This window comes from Brienomyrus brachyistius, chromosome 20 (assembly GCF_023856365.1).
Source record: "Brienomyrus brachyistius isolate T26 chromosome 20, BBRACH_0.4, whole genome shotgun sequence".
Taxonomy (NCBI): domain Eukaryota; kingdom Metazoa; phylum Chordata; class Actinopteri; order Osteoglossiformes; family Mormyridae; genus Brienomyrus; species Brienomyrus brachyistius.
In genome coordinates, this window is record NC_064552.1 from 10,084,052 (window position 1) to 10,099,809 (window position 15,758).

Genomic DNA, 15,758 nt, shown 5'->3' on the forward strand with positions numbered 1-15,758 from the left:
CTATCTGTCTGTCTGTCTGTCTGTCTGTCTGTCTGTCTGTCTGTCTGTCTGTCTGTCTATCCATCCATCCATCCATCCATAATTATTCATATTGTGTCACTATTTTACAGGGGAAAATGCTGTTAAATTGTGATTTCAATGAACATTGTTTGTTGTTCTGGTAAGGGTGTGGTTTCTAGGACATTTTCATCGGGTGTTAAATAGCGTAATTTGAAGGAGTCGAGACCTTTTAGTGAGAGGTTATGGAACCCAACTCTTCGCTCTGCCATAGTTTGCCTTCCCACGTAGGAAATTAGAGAGGCGTATGAGGTTGTGTGGTTTGCTGCAGATGAATGAATCCACTCAGAGCAGGTAGGCCGCGCCATGCCTAAATCACTGCCGTCTCCGGCCTTATTTTTTCTCCCCAATAAAATATGACTGGGCTGTTTTTTTGCCCAGTAATTTCAACCGGGGGTTTCTGGTACCGAAATCCAGGGTCGAGCTGTGTTCTTCCTCCAGCTGTAGCAGCAGGAGTGCTGAGCACCTTTCACAGTCTCTGTTCTCCACACACGGCATTTTAAAAGAACCGTTCCTTGAGGGTTTGGGCGGGCTCCGTCGTGTCACCGAGCTCCTTTTTCTTCAAAAAAAGACTCTCTGTTTTCACTTGCCAGGTACACCTGTCCGCAACGTTTCATAGGCAAAGTAGAACTGCTGACTTGGCGAGAAACGTGACACGAAATCCCGTACATATAACTAAGGTGTATATCAGGGCTCTACAAATCAGACCCTCGATTGCAAAATCCAGTCCTTGTTTTCAGTTCTCCCAGGCTGTTAGTTTAATAATTACTGATTCTGATTGGCCAACGAGATTTCACACCTGACTCATAGGTAAGGGAAGGCTGGGAAATCTGCAGGGCTCGGACCTTGAGGAACCACGAATTAAACAGCCCTGGTGTATATGGTAGTTGCACCGGTAAGTTCGATTGTCAGCTTTGACGAAAAGACTAGTTTTCAGCTTGGTGTGTTGAATTGATTATTATGTCTTCTGGGTAACTGGTAACCACACTTCACCTGCCAAGTGTAGGGACACCTGCTGGCCAGTTTTCTGTGTCAGTTACTGCTTAACCCCCAGCTGTGCTTCTTTGGGTCCTTCGAAAAACCCATCCCCCGAAAATGGCACTAACCCTACTCCTGCATATGGTATCTTAATTGCTAACAGGTGGCCAACACTGGCCCACAACAATACAGAAGAGCTGAATAAGAGCGTTTTAAAATTAGAATCTGATACAAACTCTCTTCCAGTTTGGCACGCACTGCAAGCCCATGAAAAGACCCATTTCTGCTTTTGTGGGAAAGAAAGGATCGAAGGGGGCGTCATCTTTTTGCCCCTGAGGATGATGCTGAAAGCCTTACTATACAGAACTGTAGCTGAGCTTTTTGTTTCTAGTATTAAACTGTGAACTCCAAGTTAGCAAGTGATGCTAACTTTATTAGCAGACAGTGTCAGCATTGTTAGCTAGTGGTGTTAGCTTTGTTAGCTGGTGATGCTAACTTTATTAGCAGACAGTGTCAGCATTGTTTGCAGACTGTCAGCATTGCTAGCTAGTGGTGTTAGCTTTGTTAGCTGGTGATGCTAACTTTATTAGGAGACGCTGTCAGCATTGCTAGCTAGCAGTGATGTTCCCCTACGTCAGTGTTCGCTGAAATAAAAGAAACAAAATGTAGTGTTTTTAGTATGATGCTTTTGTATTCATGCATGAATGTTAGTGTTTGTTAGTTTTTTTAGTCTCCCTATTTCAACATTTTAACAACATTTTATCTGGCCATTCATACCGAAACTGGATTAATAATATGTTAAATAAATTACTTATAGGTCCTTAAGATTAAAGTGTACTGCCTGGGGAAGAGAGATGGGCTCCACTTTTTGTGAACCAAACTAAGATTCCTTGGGATATTCTCTGGATATTCTTATGTTAAAGGGGCAGTTCATGTCAAAACTGAAAAAAAATATTATAGAAGGGCTTTAGTGTTGTCAATCCATCACGGTTGTTCTGCTGGGACTGCTGCTGAACTCCACACACCAATCACACTGGGGTGCTCGTGCTGCTATCTTCTGCCCGGTTACATGATTGGTGTGCGGAGTTCGGTAGAAGAAAATATTTCCTACATTAAGCTGTTCACTACAAAGTCTTTGGATTATCATTAGCAACCGGGTCATGATTTCCGTTGGATTTTCTTCAAATGTATTTTTTTTTGGCTCTTTAATCACCACAGAAAGAATGCCATTGAGTTACAGCCGATATCTCCAAAACTGGGCAACTCCCAACAGAACAGCATAGATAGCACTAAAGCCCTTATAAAATGTCTTTTTCAGTTTTGGGGTGAACTGCCACGTTTAAAGCTAATTTGGTACGGTAGAGCCTGGCCCATGCGTAGCGTAGCCTCCAATCTTGACATGTAGTGGTTGCTCGGGAGACGGTGTAACCCTTAATGACCTCACATTAATGACCTCACATTAATGACCTCACATTAATGACCTCACATTAATGACCAGCTAGCCTGTTATAGGACTTTCGGGGCTTCTGTAGTTGCAACCTCTGGCCTCACCTAGGAGGCCCTGATGGGCCTGAGTGAAAGGCCACTCCAGCCAGCCCTCTGTTCCCCTTCAGGCCTCTCCTGTCATCCTTTCCCACCTTCATTTGGCCACGTATGAAGCAGCCATGTGGAAACATGGATGTGGGGGGTGGGGGGTCTGCCAGGGTCACCCACTCCCCCGCAAACGTGGCACGGGGATTTTCCAGCCAGCCGTACGCGCCTGCTTATTTATTTATCATGCTTTGGCGATGCTTAGCGAGGCCATGCTCAAATTAAGAAGCTCACTGTATCAATGGAGTAGTGAACTCAGTAATTGCAGGCTACCTGCCCAGTTTGGTATTTACCAGGTTTGGCAATATTCCTGTTTCGTGGCTGTATAATACATGATAAATAGCTTACTCAATATTTTGCAAGGGTTTCTGTGGTGTACCTTTAAAAGGAGATTTTTGGTGTGATACGGTAATAGGCACTAAATTACCAAGCTAAAAAAAGAAACAACTGGATGCCTGTATGGATACAGATCCACGTAACTTCTCTGCAAGGGGCCTCAAAGCCTGTGGGCTGGGGTGTATACAGGGGCGGGTCCACTGGGCCCAGCTGAAAGCTCATTGGCCTGTTGGAGTACCTCCTCCTCTGGCACTCACCAATTCAAAACACATCATTGGCTAATGAGTAGGTTATGACTTCTCTTATGCCTCCCACCGTAAAAAAAAAATCATAGAATTGCCCCAACCTGCGGGTCCTCGTGGAGACACAGAGGGCTGCAAGACGACGCATCGCCTGGACTAGAACGTCCGACGGCGATGACTTATGCAGTGTGTTCATGTGACTTTCCCAGGGACGATTGCACATGGTTTTTTCCCGCTCCACACATAGCTCTTGCGCTGTTCATAATCTTCCAGGGGCTGATGGGTAAAGTGCACCTGACTCGTGGGCGTAGCCCACTGACCCCCACCTCAGGTGTCTCATTTTCCTTGGCGGGGTCACAAAGGCCCGTGTGATACCTGTCAAGTCACTCCTTCCCTCAAACAAAGTCACGCTTTCCTAGCATGACACTGCCGTGAGACAGTTATACAGTCATACTGTGATGAAGTCAAGGAGCCCTTTAAATATGTCATCTGTGTAGCACTGGAGTTCATCATTTGGTGCCTTTTTGTGTCTTTGTTTCCCCTTTCCAGCCTATTGGGGGAAGAGACGTGTGTTTCCACCCATGCATCATCCCTGACCTTTTATCCAGTAATAGCCTGTGACGTTATATACAATATCTTTACCTATATGCAAATATAGTACAAGTCAAACGTCAGGACACCACTACCCATAGAAAGGTTTATTTGTAGTATATTCTCTATTTTAGCATAATTATTAAGGTGTCAAACCTATGGAATAACATATGGAATTATGCACTGGCCAAAAAAGTATTGAATAAAAATTTTTTGCTTTGGGGTTGGGCAGCTCAGAAGGTTGCTGGTTCAAATCCCGAGGTCGGTGGAGTGACCCCACCATTGGGCCCTTCAGCAAGGCTCTTAACCTCAATTACTCCGGGGACTGACTGACCCTACTGTCTCCTCTATGCCAGGTTCAGGAGGTGGCCTCTTAAGATGCCTTTCCAGCCGTTCCGAAGGAGGTCCCACATATGCTGAGCATTCATTGGCCGCTTCTCCTTTACTCTCTGGTCAGACTCCTCCAAAACTGTTTCTACTGGGCTTAAGTCAGGTGGCCAGGTCATGTGATGCGACATAATCACTCACCTTTGCTGGTGTCTCGGCGTGTCCAGACTTTTGACTGGTGCTGGTAATTCATCCATTTTCCATGCTGCTTATCTAGTAGAGGGTCGTGGTAAGCCCAGAGCCTGGAACCTATCACAGGCAGTACAGGGCACAAGACAGGCGAGATCATGGATGTGATGTCAGTCCATCACAGGGCGCATCCTCAAGTTCATGACATGGCCACACGCTACAGAAAACCCATAAACACAGGTGACCTTGAGAACCACAGGCTGATTAATATCTTCATTCATACTTACTAAAATTAAGTTAATAAGTTAAAAGTATTAAAAGAAAGAAATAGATGGGAATAGATCATATGATGTTAAATAACTGTAGAGGAAGAATGGTGAATGAATGGTTCTGGGAGACATCTCAATAAAACATGCGTTTCTGCACCTGGAGTACCTGCCTTGCCAAGTTCAACATCTACAGTTTATGTGTGCAACCAATATTAGTATCTCTGACATTTTGATTTATGGATCTTCTTATCCATCATTCTGGAAAAAGGCCAAGAAAATAACGCTCTGTGTCTTTCTTCAAACCCCAGAATACATTACTCATAACTCGTGCTCTATCCTGTACGCAACTAACCCATTAAATCTGAAAAGGACCCCCCCCCCCCCCCCCCCCCCACCGAGAAAGCCTCCGTGAGCGTCGCAGGTAAACCTTAGCCTCCCACTTCGCGGAGACGTCGCATCCCAGCGACGGCCAGAGTTATGCTCCACCACGTCTCAGGCAGCGGTCCTTTCGTCCCTTTCGAGCGTGAGCCGACGTCGTCTGAGCTTCTGTCCTGCTACCCCCCTCACACAGCGGAACTCTACGCCATTATTAAATAATTTTTTGTTCCTGTGTGGACCCTCCCTGTTATGTGGCCGGGATTGTGGAAAAGAGTTTACAGGCGTGTCAGGCCTGCCTCTCTCATTCGGGCACAGTAAGCCGTCCGCAGACTTTTATTAGGCCATTAAATACGATCAGATTGTTGTTATCATATTCACAGCCCAGCTACAAGTGAGAGGAGCGGCTTACGTTTTATGACACGGCATACGAATGAGTGAAATAAAAATGCATTTCAGAGATTACTAGGGGTCCAAGCGGCGTAGCTATGGGAATGCTATTGTTTTTAAAGTATGCATTTTAACAGGGAGTATAGCAATAAACACAAGCTACAGAATTGGTTCGGTTGGTTTCTCTTAGTTTTCAGTTGCCTCTTATCTTTCATTTTGTAATGCCCGTCTATAATTCCTGGTTGCCACCCCCCGCCCCTAATATTACGTGACTATGAGGGTCTGTCTCAATGACCACCAATCCAGGCCCCTCCCCCCCCCATTCAGCAAATTTTTTTCAAACGCAGTGAACCTTGGCTTTGTGTTGCTGATGGAATTTGACCATTTGGGGAAACTCATTGAGGATGGCAGTACTAAATGTTTATCTCTCTTCAGAGGAAAATCTGTGCAGATAGAGGAGTTACTGTGTTCAGTACATCTACACGTATCAGAAGCTTGTGTCAACTACAGAACGTAGCACCAGAACGATGGACTGAGACATTGTGGGTGCTCTATTAGCTTAAAGACATTATTGATATATAATAGGTGGGAAACTTACTGCTAACCTGGCAAGGCATCCTGAGAAATTGAGTTAATCTGAAACATCAGAGCGTGATTGGTCCTAAATTTGCTTTAATTAGCACTAAAATTAGTTTTTTTTGTCTGCAGGCCATGTAAAAATTTTATTAAATGGGGAAAATATAGCATTTTAGCATTTGACAGCCAAATCCAGAAATACTGCATTACTGGTGGGTATGTGGTACAAATACTATATTTGCAAGCCCCAAAAAAGAACAGTCTGACAGACCACGTTTGACCTATTACTAAAAATACCAACTCGGGCTTGACGTCACTGCCGAAACCTTCAGGTTGTTGCTCTAAATGTCTCCACTTGGTGTAGGTCTAAGTGCTAAATATCGCGAAAATATGAGCCGCAGTTCCTGTGCCACAATATGCTATTTATACCGAGTTTTTTTATCTGACATCAGAGCGAGGCTACCTTCATTTGCCTCGGCACACAAAGGCAGCCATTATGACGTCCGCGCAGGGAAAATGGCCTCCAGCAAAGACGTTAATAACAGTCCTCGAAGCCTTCCGGTTTACGCCGGGCCCGAATCATAGCAGCGGGTGTTGGGGGTGTAACAGGGATGAATAATGTAGTTTCAGTTTTAAGGGGACGAGGAGCAATGCCGTCATTGCAATCTGTTCCCACCAAAAGAGGAATTTCCATAATTTGGAGAAGTTGCCTTTTTGTTCCATAGCCTTTTCCTCTCTCTTTTCGCAGATTTATTTTTGAGAACTTGTCAGATTTTATTAGCGCAATAAAGGGCATTTAAAACAAGTGTCAGGTCAAAAGAGTCAATGAAATTACGCACTGAGAGGTTTTTTTCAGGCATCCACAGCCACCCAGTCTGTAGGACCCGCGACTGAAATCCAGCCCCGCTCTGGGCACGGGTGGGGAACTCGTTTAATCACATCGTAGAACGCTTCCTGAAATATATTATGTGAAGCGTTTGTCATTTCGACAAATTAGCGCTCGGAGGGGCAGGCTCCAAAACATGGCCCTGAAGGCAGGCGCCGTTCCTGCACACCGGCGCCCCCTTCCTGTGGAGCAGCACGGCTTGCGGGCCTGCAGCTCTCTCCCGGAGGACTGCAGCGCATCGCCCGTCCAGGGCCCCCGATAAATATTTTACTTATTGTTGGACACAGTTCACCTACAAGTGCATTAAAGGTTAGGAAAACAGCCACGATTTTGGGAGACCTTCCAGAACCTTCTTGGGCAAACATTAAATCAGCCTTTTAAAGGACCTAGGGATCATAAATTGGGAAACGGCAGAGTTCTCGCACTCTGAATCGGCTTGCTACGCGACTCTGTGCCAGGCCGCCGGAGCCTGGCTCCCCAGAGGACCCGTAAAGGCCGGGTCGGCACCAGAAACAATGACGAGTGCAGGAGAACCTCAGCCCTATAGCCCTTTGTGGTGACTCCTAACAATGTTGCTTTAAACAATACTAACATGAAATAAATCAGCCCTCCTTTAAAAATAAACAGTCCTTCATCTCTCTTTTTTTTCTTTGAAATCCTCCTGGGGATCTTTGTCTGTGAGTCCTGGTAATTTAAGATAATGTTTGGTTTTGAACCGTGTTGCCTGATTTTAAGCAGAATTTAACTCTTGAGATGTTTTTTTTTTTCTTCATGGTAAAATCTGTAGTTGTATTTGATGGCGCAGCGTCACACTGAACGTGGGAAGTGTGTGAAAACTCGAGAGCCGTGTCCGGCCCGTTTCTGCCGCCACTCAAAGACGTCTGCGTCACGATGGTCGTCACTACAGCCCATCGGCGCAGTAGTAAGCTCCCGTAGGAGCTGCTGGAAACTTCCGAGTGTTCCGCCAGTGATGTTGTTCAGTTGAGGGGTGACTGGAACTGGGAATTAAATAAGAGACTTCCTGTTATATCCCCAAAAAATGCAGGGTCTCTGCTTTTATATTTTCCGTTCGGCCTAGAATAACTGTGGCATCGTAGTAAAGGAGATACGGGTGTCCTCGTCGAGGACCTCGGTACCTCGTGCATTTCTGTCACTCGTACCTGTGAATCCATGATTGGCCTTGCCATGAATAAGTCACTGGTCACCGTGGTGTGACTCCACACCACTGACTCTGCAGCGACGCAGCATCCTTCTCTAAAGCACTGAAATCGTGCAGGAAAACCACATTAATAACCGTAATTCCCTGACTCCATTTTCTGACTTTCCCTCCATTTTCTCCTCAGCTGGGCCAGTGGGTGGAACCCAGGGGGACCCAAGGTGCCCGTAAATCTCCTAGATTATGGGCCTCACGTGTTTTTCGCCCACTCAAAAAAAAATGCGGCAGTCCTGCGTGGAGGCCATGCTCGTATCGGCCATGCACGTCTCCGCTTATTCCCTGCTGCTGGCATAGCCTTGTTGCCGGCGGGGTGGGGGCGAAGTGGGGAGGCAGGGGTGGGGGCAGGTCCAGGGAAGTCTGGGCCAGCCTCTGGGTAAGCATGAGCGTGAACCACCAGCAGCCCCTAGGGCTCCCCCAGGCCCAGTGAACAGAGCAGAGGGTGTGTGATATTGTACTCTCTGTGCTCTAATGGAGCGTCACAGAATAGCTGTGAGGGGGTGGGGCAAATTTCTGACGATGCTTCTTTTTGTGGAGAAGTACCCCATAACTCTTCCTCCCCCCTCACCTTTCATGCCCCATTAATCACCTTTCGGTGCACTGCCCCCTTGCACCAGATGGCGAGGAGTATCGGTCATTTACAGTGGCTAGCCGTAACCTTGGCAATGACGGCACGCGGGGCAGGGGATGGCGGCGCATAACTGGGACCCCCGTTCAGAGACCTTCAGGCCAGGGAAAGGGGGCAGAACCGAAAACATTACAAAGCCGGAAGGAAGATTTCTGGGTTTCGCTGGAAGAGTCGGTCACGGTGATGTGAGGCTGGCTGTGATAATGCGCTCGATAATGGAGGACGCACCCTTAACAATTACAGTAATTCCAGTGAAGAGAAACTGTGTATAGAAATGAAAATGCAGAGAGGGGCGGATGTGTCCCACGGTGTTTGGACCAGAAATGGCTGCTGGGACGTCTGTCCTCCTTGGGGATGTGGGGACGCCGAAATTAAGACGCGTCAGTTAGCTACAGAACGCAATGTGATCAAGCGTCACTCCTTGCCAGAGAGTGTCCATATTTCCCTCGCAGATTCGAGGTGGACACCCAACCTCCACCCCCCCGAAACCAAAAACAGAACAGGACGCCACGGAAATCGAGACCTCAACCAGGTTGCCGGTGAACGGGATCCATCCTGTCGCGCTTTTATCCCGATTTTTACGAGAACTGGAATGTGCGAGATGGGCGTCTGCGTCAGGAACGCTGCAGCCCACGACGTGAGCTACACCAAACCCAGTGTGGGCCTGCAGATTCAATACAGATGTGAACCCGGAGATAGTTGGGCCTGAGCCAGGCCTTCTCTTGCCAGTTCCTTCTTGTACTCACGGCCCACCCCCACCCACCCCCCCCATCTTCCTTTTCCCTGAATCTGGAAGACCTGGAGTGGAGGTCCACTTCTCCGAAGCACTCTCACACTGCGTAGGGGGCGCAAAGGCCAGCAGGCTCTTCAATCCCTACAGGAAGTGACCTCAGCATGAGGGACTGCAGACGAGCAGAGTTTAGCATGGAAGAGACTGTGATTGTATTTTTCTTGTTTTTTTTATCTGTAAGTGTTACCAGTTTTTGTTTTGCTGAGGGTAACATACTGTTGGAACCCTCAGCAAAATTAACATTTTCTATGCAACCCATGCTTATAAGTATCTATGCACACATTCATAACACTTTATAATACAATCATAAAACATTATAAACATGGCTATTAATATTTAAAAAATGGCATAACACAAAGCCATGTTTATTATGCATTATGCTCTCTTCTATAGGGCACTATACAGACCTTCACAATGAATTATAATGCTCAATATAATGTATTTTGAAGGTATTTGTGGTACATTATATAGGACAGCATTCATGATGCACAGTGAACATTGCTATAATGTGTTATGCCTTTTTATAAATAGTTGTAGCTATGTTTATAATACTTTATGAATGCATCATAATGCATTATGAGGGTATGTATAATGCATTTATATGACTGCTTTATTTAAAGTGTTACTTAAAAATCCTCACAGTATATAAAAGTAGTTCTGTGAAATAAACCGTCGCTGGGGAGGAATGATGGATACTTCCAGTCCATGGCACCGTAGCGTGCCTGTGAACTTCAGCTTGAAGCGCACCTGGATTATCACATTAAACAGTGTCCATCACTGGGCCCTGTCCAAGGCCGCGGGGTCAGGCCGGGCAAAGGGGCCCTTCTGCCACGGGGCTGTTTTTAGAAGCAAAGGTTATTTTGAAAGTTGTGTTTTTTTGTCATCTCCTGCTGCCCTCAGCGCCGCCGCCATCGCTAAACCCGCACCTGCTGCCGGTGGTGTGATCTTAACTCCGGTTGGCGGGAAGCGGAGCGTTTTTCTTGGACGCAACGGCGGACCAGGGCCCGCGAGCTCAGGGACGGGGGGGGGGGGGGGGGCGCACAAATGAATAATTTACATACAAAGGTTTGGAGGGATGAATGAAGCCAAATTAAATATTGGGGGGTATTCAACTCCCCCCCCGTTCCTCCCGGTTCCTGCGCCCCTGGGCACATCAATATCCAATTAGAAAGCCCCCACCAGACCCCCCCCCCCACCACGAAGGGTAAGGTGGGACTAGGAGCGGTAACCCCCTTTGAATATCCCATGGTGATGGATTTATAGTGGGGGGGGGGCAGTCGGCGCAGTCACATCGAAACCGCCAAGATGTGGCATTGAAATGCATCCGGCTATGACCATTCCTGCTCTGTCGGCATCGCTGCTCTCGCTCTTTACTCCATAAGGGGAAACCCTTGGCCTTTTAGGACCCAGGGGCGTCGTCATGTGACACGTCACCTTTTCATTTCCTACCGGCTCTGGTCTGCAGGTGGTGCATCTGGAGTCCGGCCTCCGCACCGCCCCGGTACCAGAGGCGAGCTGCATGACGTGGGACAGATGCACATGTTTGAAGAGTGTAGAAGGATGGGTAGGAAGAGAGCACTGATGGGTGAAGCGGGGGTATAGGATGTGGCACAGCCAGGGCAGGATGCCAGTCCATCAAAGGGCACAGGTTCTCACATAGCGATGATAGAGAATCGCCAGCTCGCCTCACTGCAAGTCTTTGGACTGTAGGGGGGAGCAAGAACAGCTGGAAGAAACTCAGATAAAACATCCAGAGAGCTGCATACGCAGCGTGGGGGCGGGACCCAATGCCCCGGGGGCGTGAGGCCACTCTTACTTATATCCACTAAATAATTAGTGCCTGCGCGTGCTGGCACAGGTGGTTCTGCACCAGGCGTGCGAGTGTAATCAGGCTACGAAAGCGATTAGGATGGAATCCAGGAATGTATAAACAAAATATCGTTCACGTGTGGGCAGCAAGTCGAGGCCGACGGCAACGCTCACATGCTGCCAATAGTTGCGATATAAAACAGGGAAATGCATATGTTCTGAATTCCCTGAAGTCAATGAGAGAAAATTATGCAGGGTTACTTTTTTTAGGCAGAAATAAAATCATTATGACTGGAATGGAAATACTCCCCAGGTCATTTTCTTGTTTCTTTTTTCTTGCTTAGTGCTATAAATGCGGTCTGCAGCTGGACAGGAGTATAGGTGTCTGTGAGTAATACAGGAATACAGGCGTCTGTCAGTAATACAGGAATATAGGCATCTCAGTGATACAGGAATATAGGTGTCTGTCAGTAATACAGGAATACAGGCATCTGTCAGTAATACAGGAATATAGGTGTCTGTCAGTAATACAGGAATACAGGCATCTGTCAGTAATACAGGAATATAGGTGTCTGTGAGTAATACAGGAATACAGGCATCTGTCAGTAATACAGGAATATAGGCATTTCAGTAATACAGGAATATAGGCGTCTGTCAGTAATACAGGAATACAGGCATCTGTCAGTAATACAGGAATATAGGTGTCTGTCAGTAATACAGGAATACAGGCATCTGTCAGTAATACAGGAATATAGGTGTCTGTGAGTAATACAGGAATATAGGCATCTGTCAGTAATATAGGAATATAGGCGTCTGTCAGTAATACAGGAATATAGGTGTCTGTTAGTAATACAGGAATACAGGCATCTGTCAGTAATACAGGAATATAGGTGTCTGTCAGTAATACAGGAATACAGGCATCTGTCAGTAATACAGGAATATAGGTGTCTGTGAGTAATACAGGAATACAGGCATCTGTCAGTAATACAGGAATATAGGCATCTCAGTAATACAGGAATATAGGCGTCTGTCAGTAATACAGGAATACAGGCATCTGTCAGTAATACAGGAATATAGGTGTCTGTCAGTAATACAGGAATACAGGCATCTGTCAGTAATACAGGAATATAGGTGTCTGTGAGTAATACAGGAATATAGGCATCTGTCAGTAATATAGGAATATAGGCGTCTGTCAGTAATACAGGAATATAGGTGTCTGTTAGTAATACAGGAATACAGGCATCTGTCAGTAATACAGGAATATAGGTGTCTGTGAGTAATACAGGAATATAGGCATCTGTCAGTAATATAGGAATATAGGCGTCTGTCAGTAATACAGGAATATAGGTGTCTGTTAGTAATACAGGAATACAGGCATCTGTCAGTAATACAGGAATATAGGTGTCTGTCAGTAATACAGGAATACAGGCATCTGTCAGTAATACAGGAATATAGGTGTCTGTCAGTAATACAGGAATACAGGCATCTGTCAGTAATACAGGAATATAGGTGTCTGTCAGTAATACAGGAATACAGGCATCTGTCAGTAATACAGGAATATAGGTGTCTGTGAGTAATACAGGAATACAGGCATCTGTCAGTAATACAGGAATATAGGCATCTCAGTAATACAGGAATATAGGCGTCTGTCAGTAATACAGGAATACAGGCATCTGTCAGTAATACAGGAATATAGGTGTCTGTCAGTAATACAGGAATACAGGCATCTGTCAGTAATACAGGAATATAGGTGTCTGTGAGTAATACAGGAATATAGGCATCTGTCAGTAATATAGGAATATAGGCGTCTGTCAGTAATACAGGAATATAGGTGTCTGTTAGTAATACAGGAATACAGGCATCTGTCAGTAATACAGGAATATAGGTGTCTGTTAGTAATACAGACGTCTGTTAGTAATACAAGAATACAGGCGTATGTTAGTCAGACAGGAATATAGGCGTCTGTCAGTAATACAGGAATATAGGTGTCAGTAAGTAATATAGGGGGTGTCTGTAATATAGGGGGCTTTCAGTAATATAGGGGGTGTGTATAATATATATACAAATCCAGGGTCCTGGGTGTGATACATGGTGGGGGCTCTCAGCACCCCATTCCCGTATGGTCTCAGATGCACCTCCCCAACAGTGATACTCTATCATCCTGTGTATGGCCAGGTGGCATGTAAACACATCTTCTACAGTGGGAAGTAAGTGAGGCCACTGTGATTAGCAGCCAGCAATGGGAAATGCGGTCCCAGAGTCACGTGTCACGTATGTGCACCAGTATGAAGTCCATCCTGAGGTGTCAGTTACGAGCTATGAACTGTATTAGGAAACAGCGCAGCTTGTATTTGTTTAGCGGGGGGGGGCAGTCAAGGTGTTCCTAATCTCAGCCAGATGTTTGTAGATGGCACGGGAAATAATTACAGCCGTATCTTGGGAAATCTGTGTGATCCCTGGGCTGCTTTTGTATCCCCTGTCGTGGGTGAAAGAGAAAACATGTTTTTTTTTTTTTTTTTTTGCAGGTGTCTTACAGCATTTTGACCTCACATTGTTCTCCTCCTCGAAAAAAAGTGCGAAGGTGTGAAGTACGAATTTCGCGGGGCGCAGCGTCACGAAGAAGGCGGTTGCTTTCCAAATACTGACTTTGCGTGGGGGTCCACGGGGGCCCGTGCCGTCTCGGTAGAGTGTCCCCTGTGACACGCAGGGGGGCGTGGCGGATTCCCGGCCGTAGGAAAGCCAGGCGGGAGAAACGGCGCGGTACAAGTCGTGCTCTGAAACGAAAGAGAGAAAAAGAAAATCGCCAGACAGAGCAGCGGCGGCGAGTCTCTCAGCCGCACGTTTAGTAACCGGAAAAACCTGATCGTTCATATATAATTCATGACACCAGGCGGAGGATTTGTTCGCGGATCTTTGTTCGCTTTTTCTTTCTATTCCCCCCCCCCCCCCAGCTCGGGACTTAGTTGAAATATGTACATGGATCCATGCGGGTGACCTCTGACCCCTGTGCACTCAATCCTCACGGTCCCCGAATAACTCAAGCTGAGCCAACTCGGAGCAGCAGAGGCCAATAAACAGCAGATGTCTGGGACAGGAAGCGAGGATCGCTTTACAGAAAAAAAAACGGACCTGCAAGATGTTAGGAATGAAATGAGCGAGGGGGCTGGCCACCCCCATGCTTGTGATGCGGCGAATTACTTCTGAGACACGCTGCACTCGCTTACGTGCACCCTGGACAGCTTTATCTGGGCAGACGCCCTGCCCACAAACTGATTAAAAGATGGGTGTGATCAGGCCACGGAGATTAGTTAGAATGGGTGGGGTTGCGTCATGGCTTTCGGGTTAATCCATTTCGGCTTTTGTCATGGGTGAAAGTGATCCATCTCTGCCAAATTTGGCACCGTGAGCGTTCTGTAATTGTACTTTACATATAAATAAGCAGATATAAGGGCATAAGCCATATATAAAACGATATACGCTGCAGTAGAGCTGCTATTTACAGTGCAGGTGAAAGACCACTTGGTTAGATCTAATGCAAATATGTCCGACTGCAGGAAGGTACCATTGTCAAGGGTCGGCCGGGGGGAGCGTCCAGGTGAAACACTGATCCATCGACATGCTGTTTCCACAGTGATTGAGGGGAGTCTGCGACAGAAGCTCGAAGCAGTGAGCTACTCCTCCCGCTACGCCCTGGGACTCTTCTACAAGGCTGGCACCCAAATCAACGTCCCGTGGGCCATGAAGTACTTCGAGGGCGATTCCTGTATCCGCTTCATCTCCGTCGATGACAGAAAGCGTGATATGGGTCAGCAAATCCCTGGCTTCTGCCCTTTTCGCGGTAGCGTGAGCTAACTGGGTTAAACGGCACCTGGACGAGCGTCACTAAGTGGGCAGGAGACTCCCACGCACCTGGCGCAGGTTCCATCTTCCGATGGAACCATCTTTATGACAGCTAAAGCGCTCCTTTCTTTCCACTCTCCGCCTTTCTGACCACCGTCTACTTTGAGGGCGGAGCATCAGCAAGTCCACGGTATTGAACTGGCTCCAGCAGGACTCATCACTCATTTAAGGCAGAGGGTAAATTCAGCAATTAGAGTTTCAGTGTCTGTGCCTTCAAGGGCGGGCCTCCGGGTGTCCTTTGGATCTTTGGCTTCTTGGGACCATTCCTCCAGCTGGTGCTGCCCAGGTTGTGGAAGAAGCCTACACAAGCTTTCCTAACCACTCCTGTACCTGCCACCTCACATATCATGCCATCACTGTAAAGGAACTCTTCTTCTTTCAGGTCTGGCCATTTGCCTCTTAGCTGCCACCTCCTCATCTTCTGTATCTCCACTGCCTGCTCTCTGTCCTCCTCCTTATTTCCCTTTCTCTCTCCCTCTATTTGTCTGTCTGTCCCTCAGCCTTTGAATTAGGAAATGAAAGTCTATGTGGGTTTTTCCGCTACCTTACAATAGTCCCGAGGTCTCCAAACCAGGAAGGAAGGTTCCAGACCCTAATTTTGAGTTCCCCTGC

General features: G+C 46.8%; 2 protein-coding genes across 9 annotated transcripts in view; one reads left to right on the top strand and one right to left on the bottom strand.

Annotated features, from left to right (window-relative positions):
* The window catches only part of a1cf (apobec1 complementation factor), a 196,629-nt gene that overhangs the window by 27,364 nt on the left and 153,507 nt on the right, over positions 1 to 15,758 (bottom strand). The window lies entirely within an intron of this gene.
* The window catches only part of rnls (renalase, FAD-dependent amine oxidase), a 43,491-nt gene that overhangs the window by 20,557 nt on the left and 7,176 nt on the right, over positions 1 to 15,758 (top strand). For 5 of the 6 annotated variants that reach the window (XM_048987508.1, XM_048987510.1, XM_048987511.1 and 2 more), the window contains one exon: positions 14,878 to 15,051. The exons of the other annotated variant lie outside the window; for it this stretch is intronic. In XM_048987508.1, the coding sequence (XP_048843465.1) occupies positions 14,878 to 15,051 (174 nt within the window). The remainder of the gene's footprint in view (positions 1 to 14,877; positions 15,052 to 15,758) is intronic. 6 annotated transcript variants of the gene reach the window in all.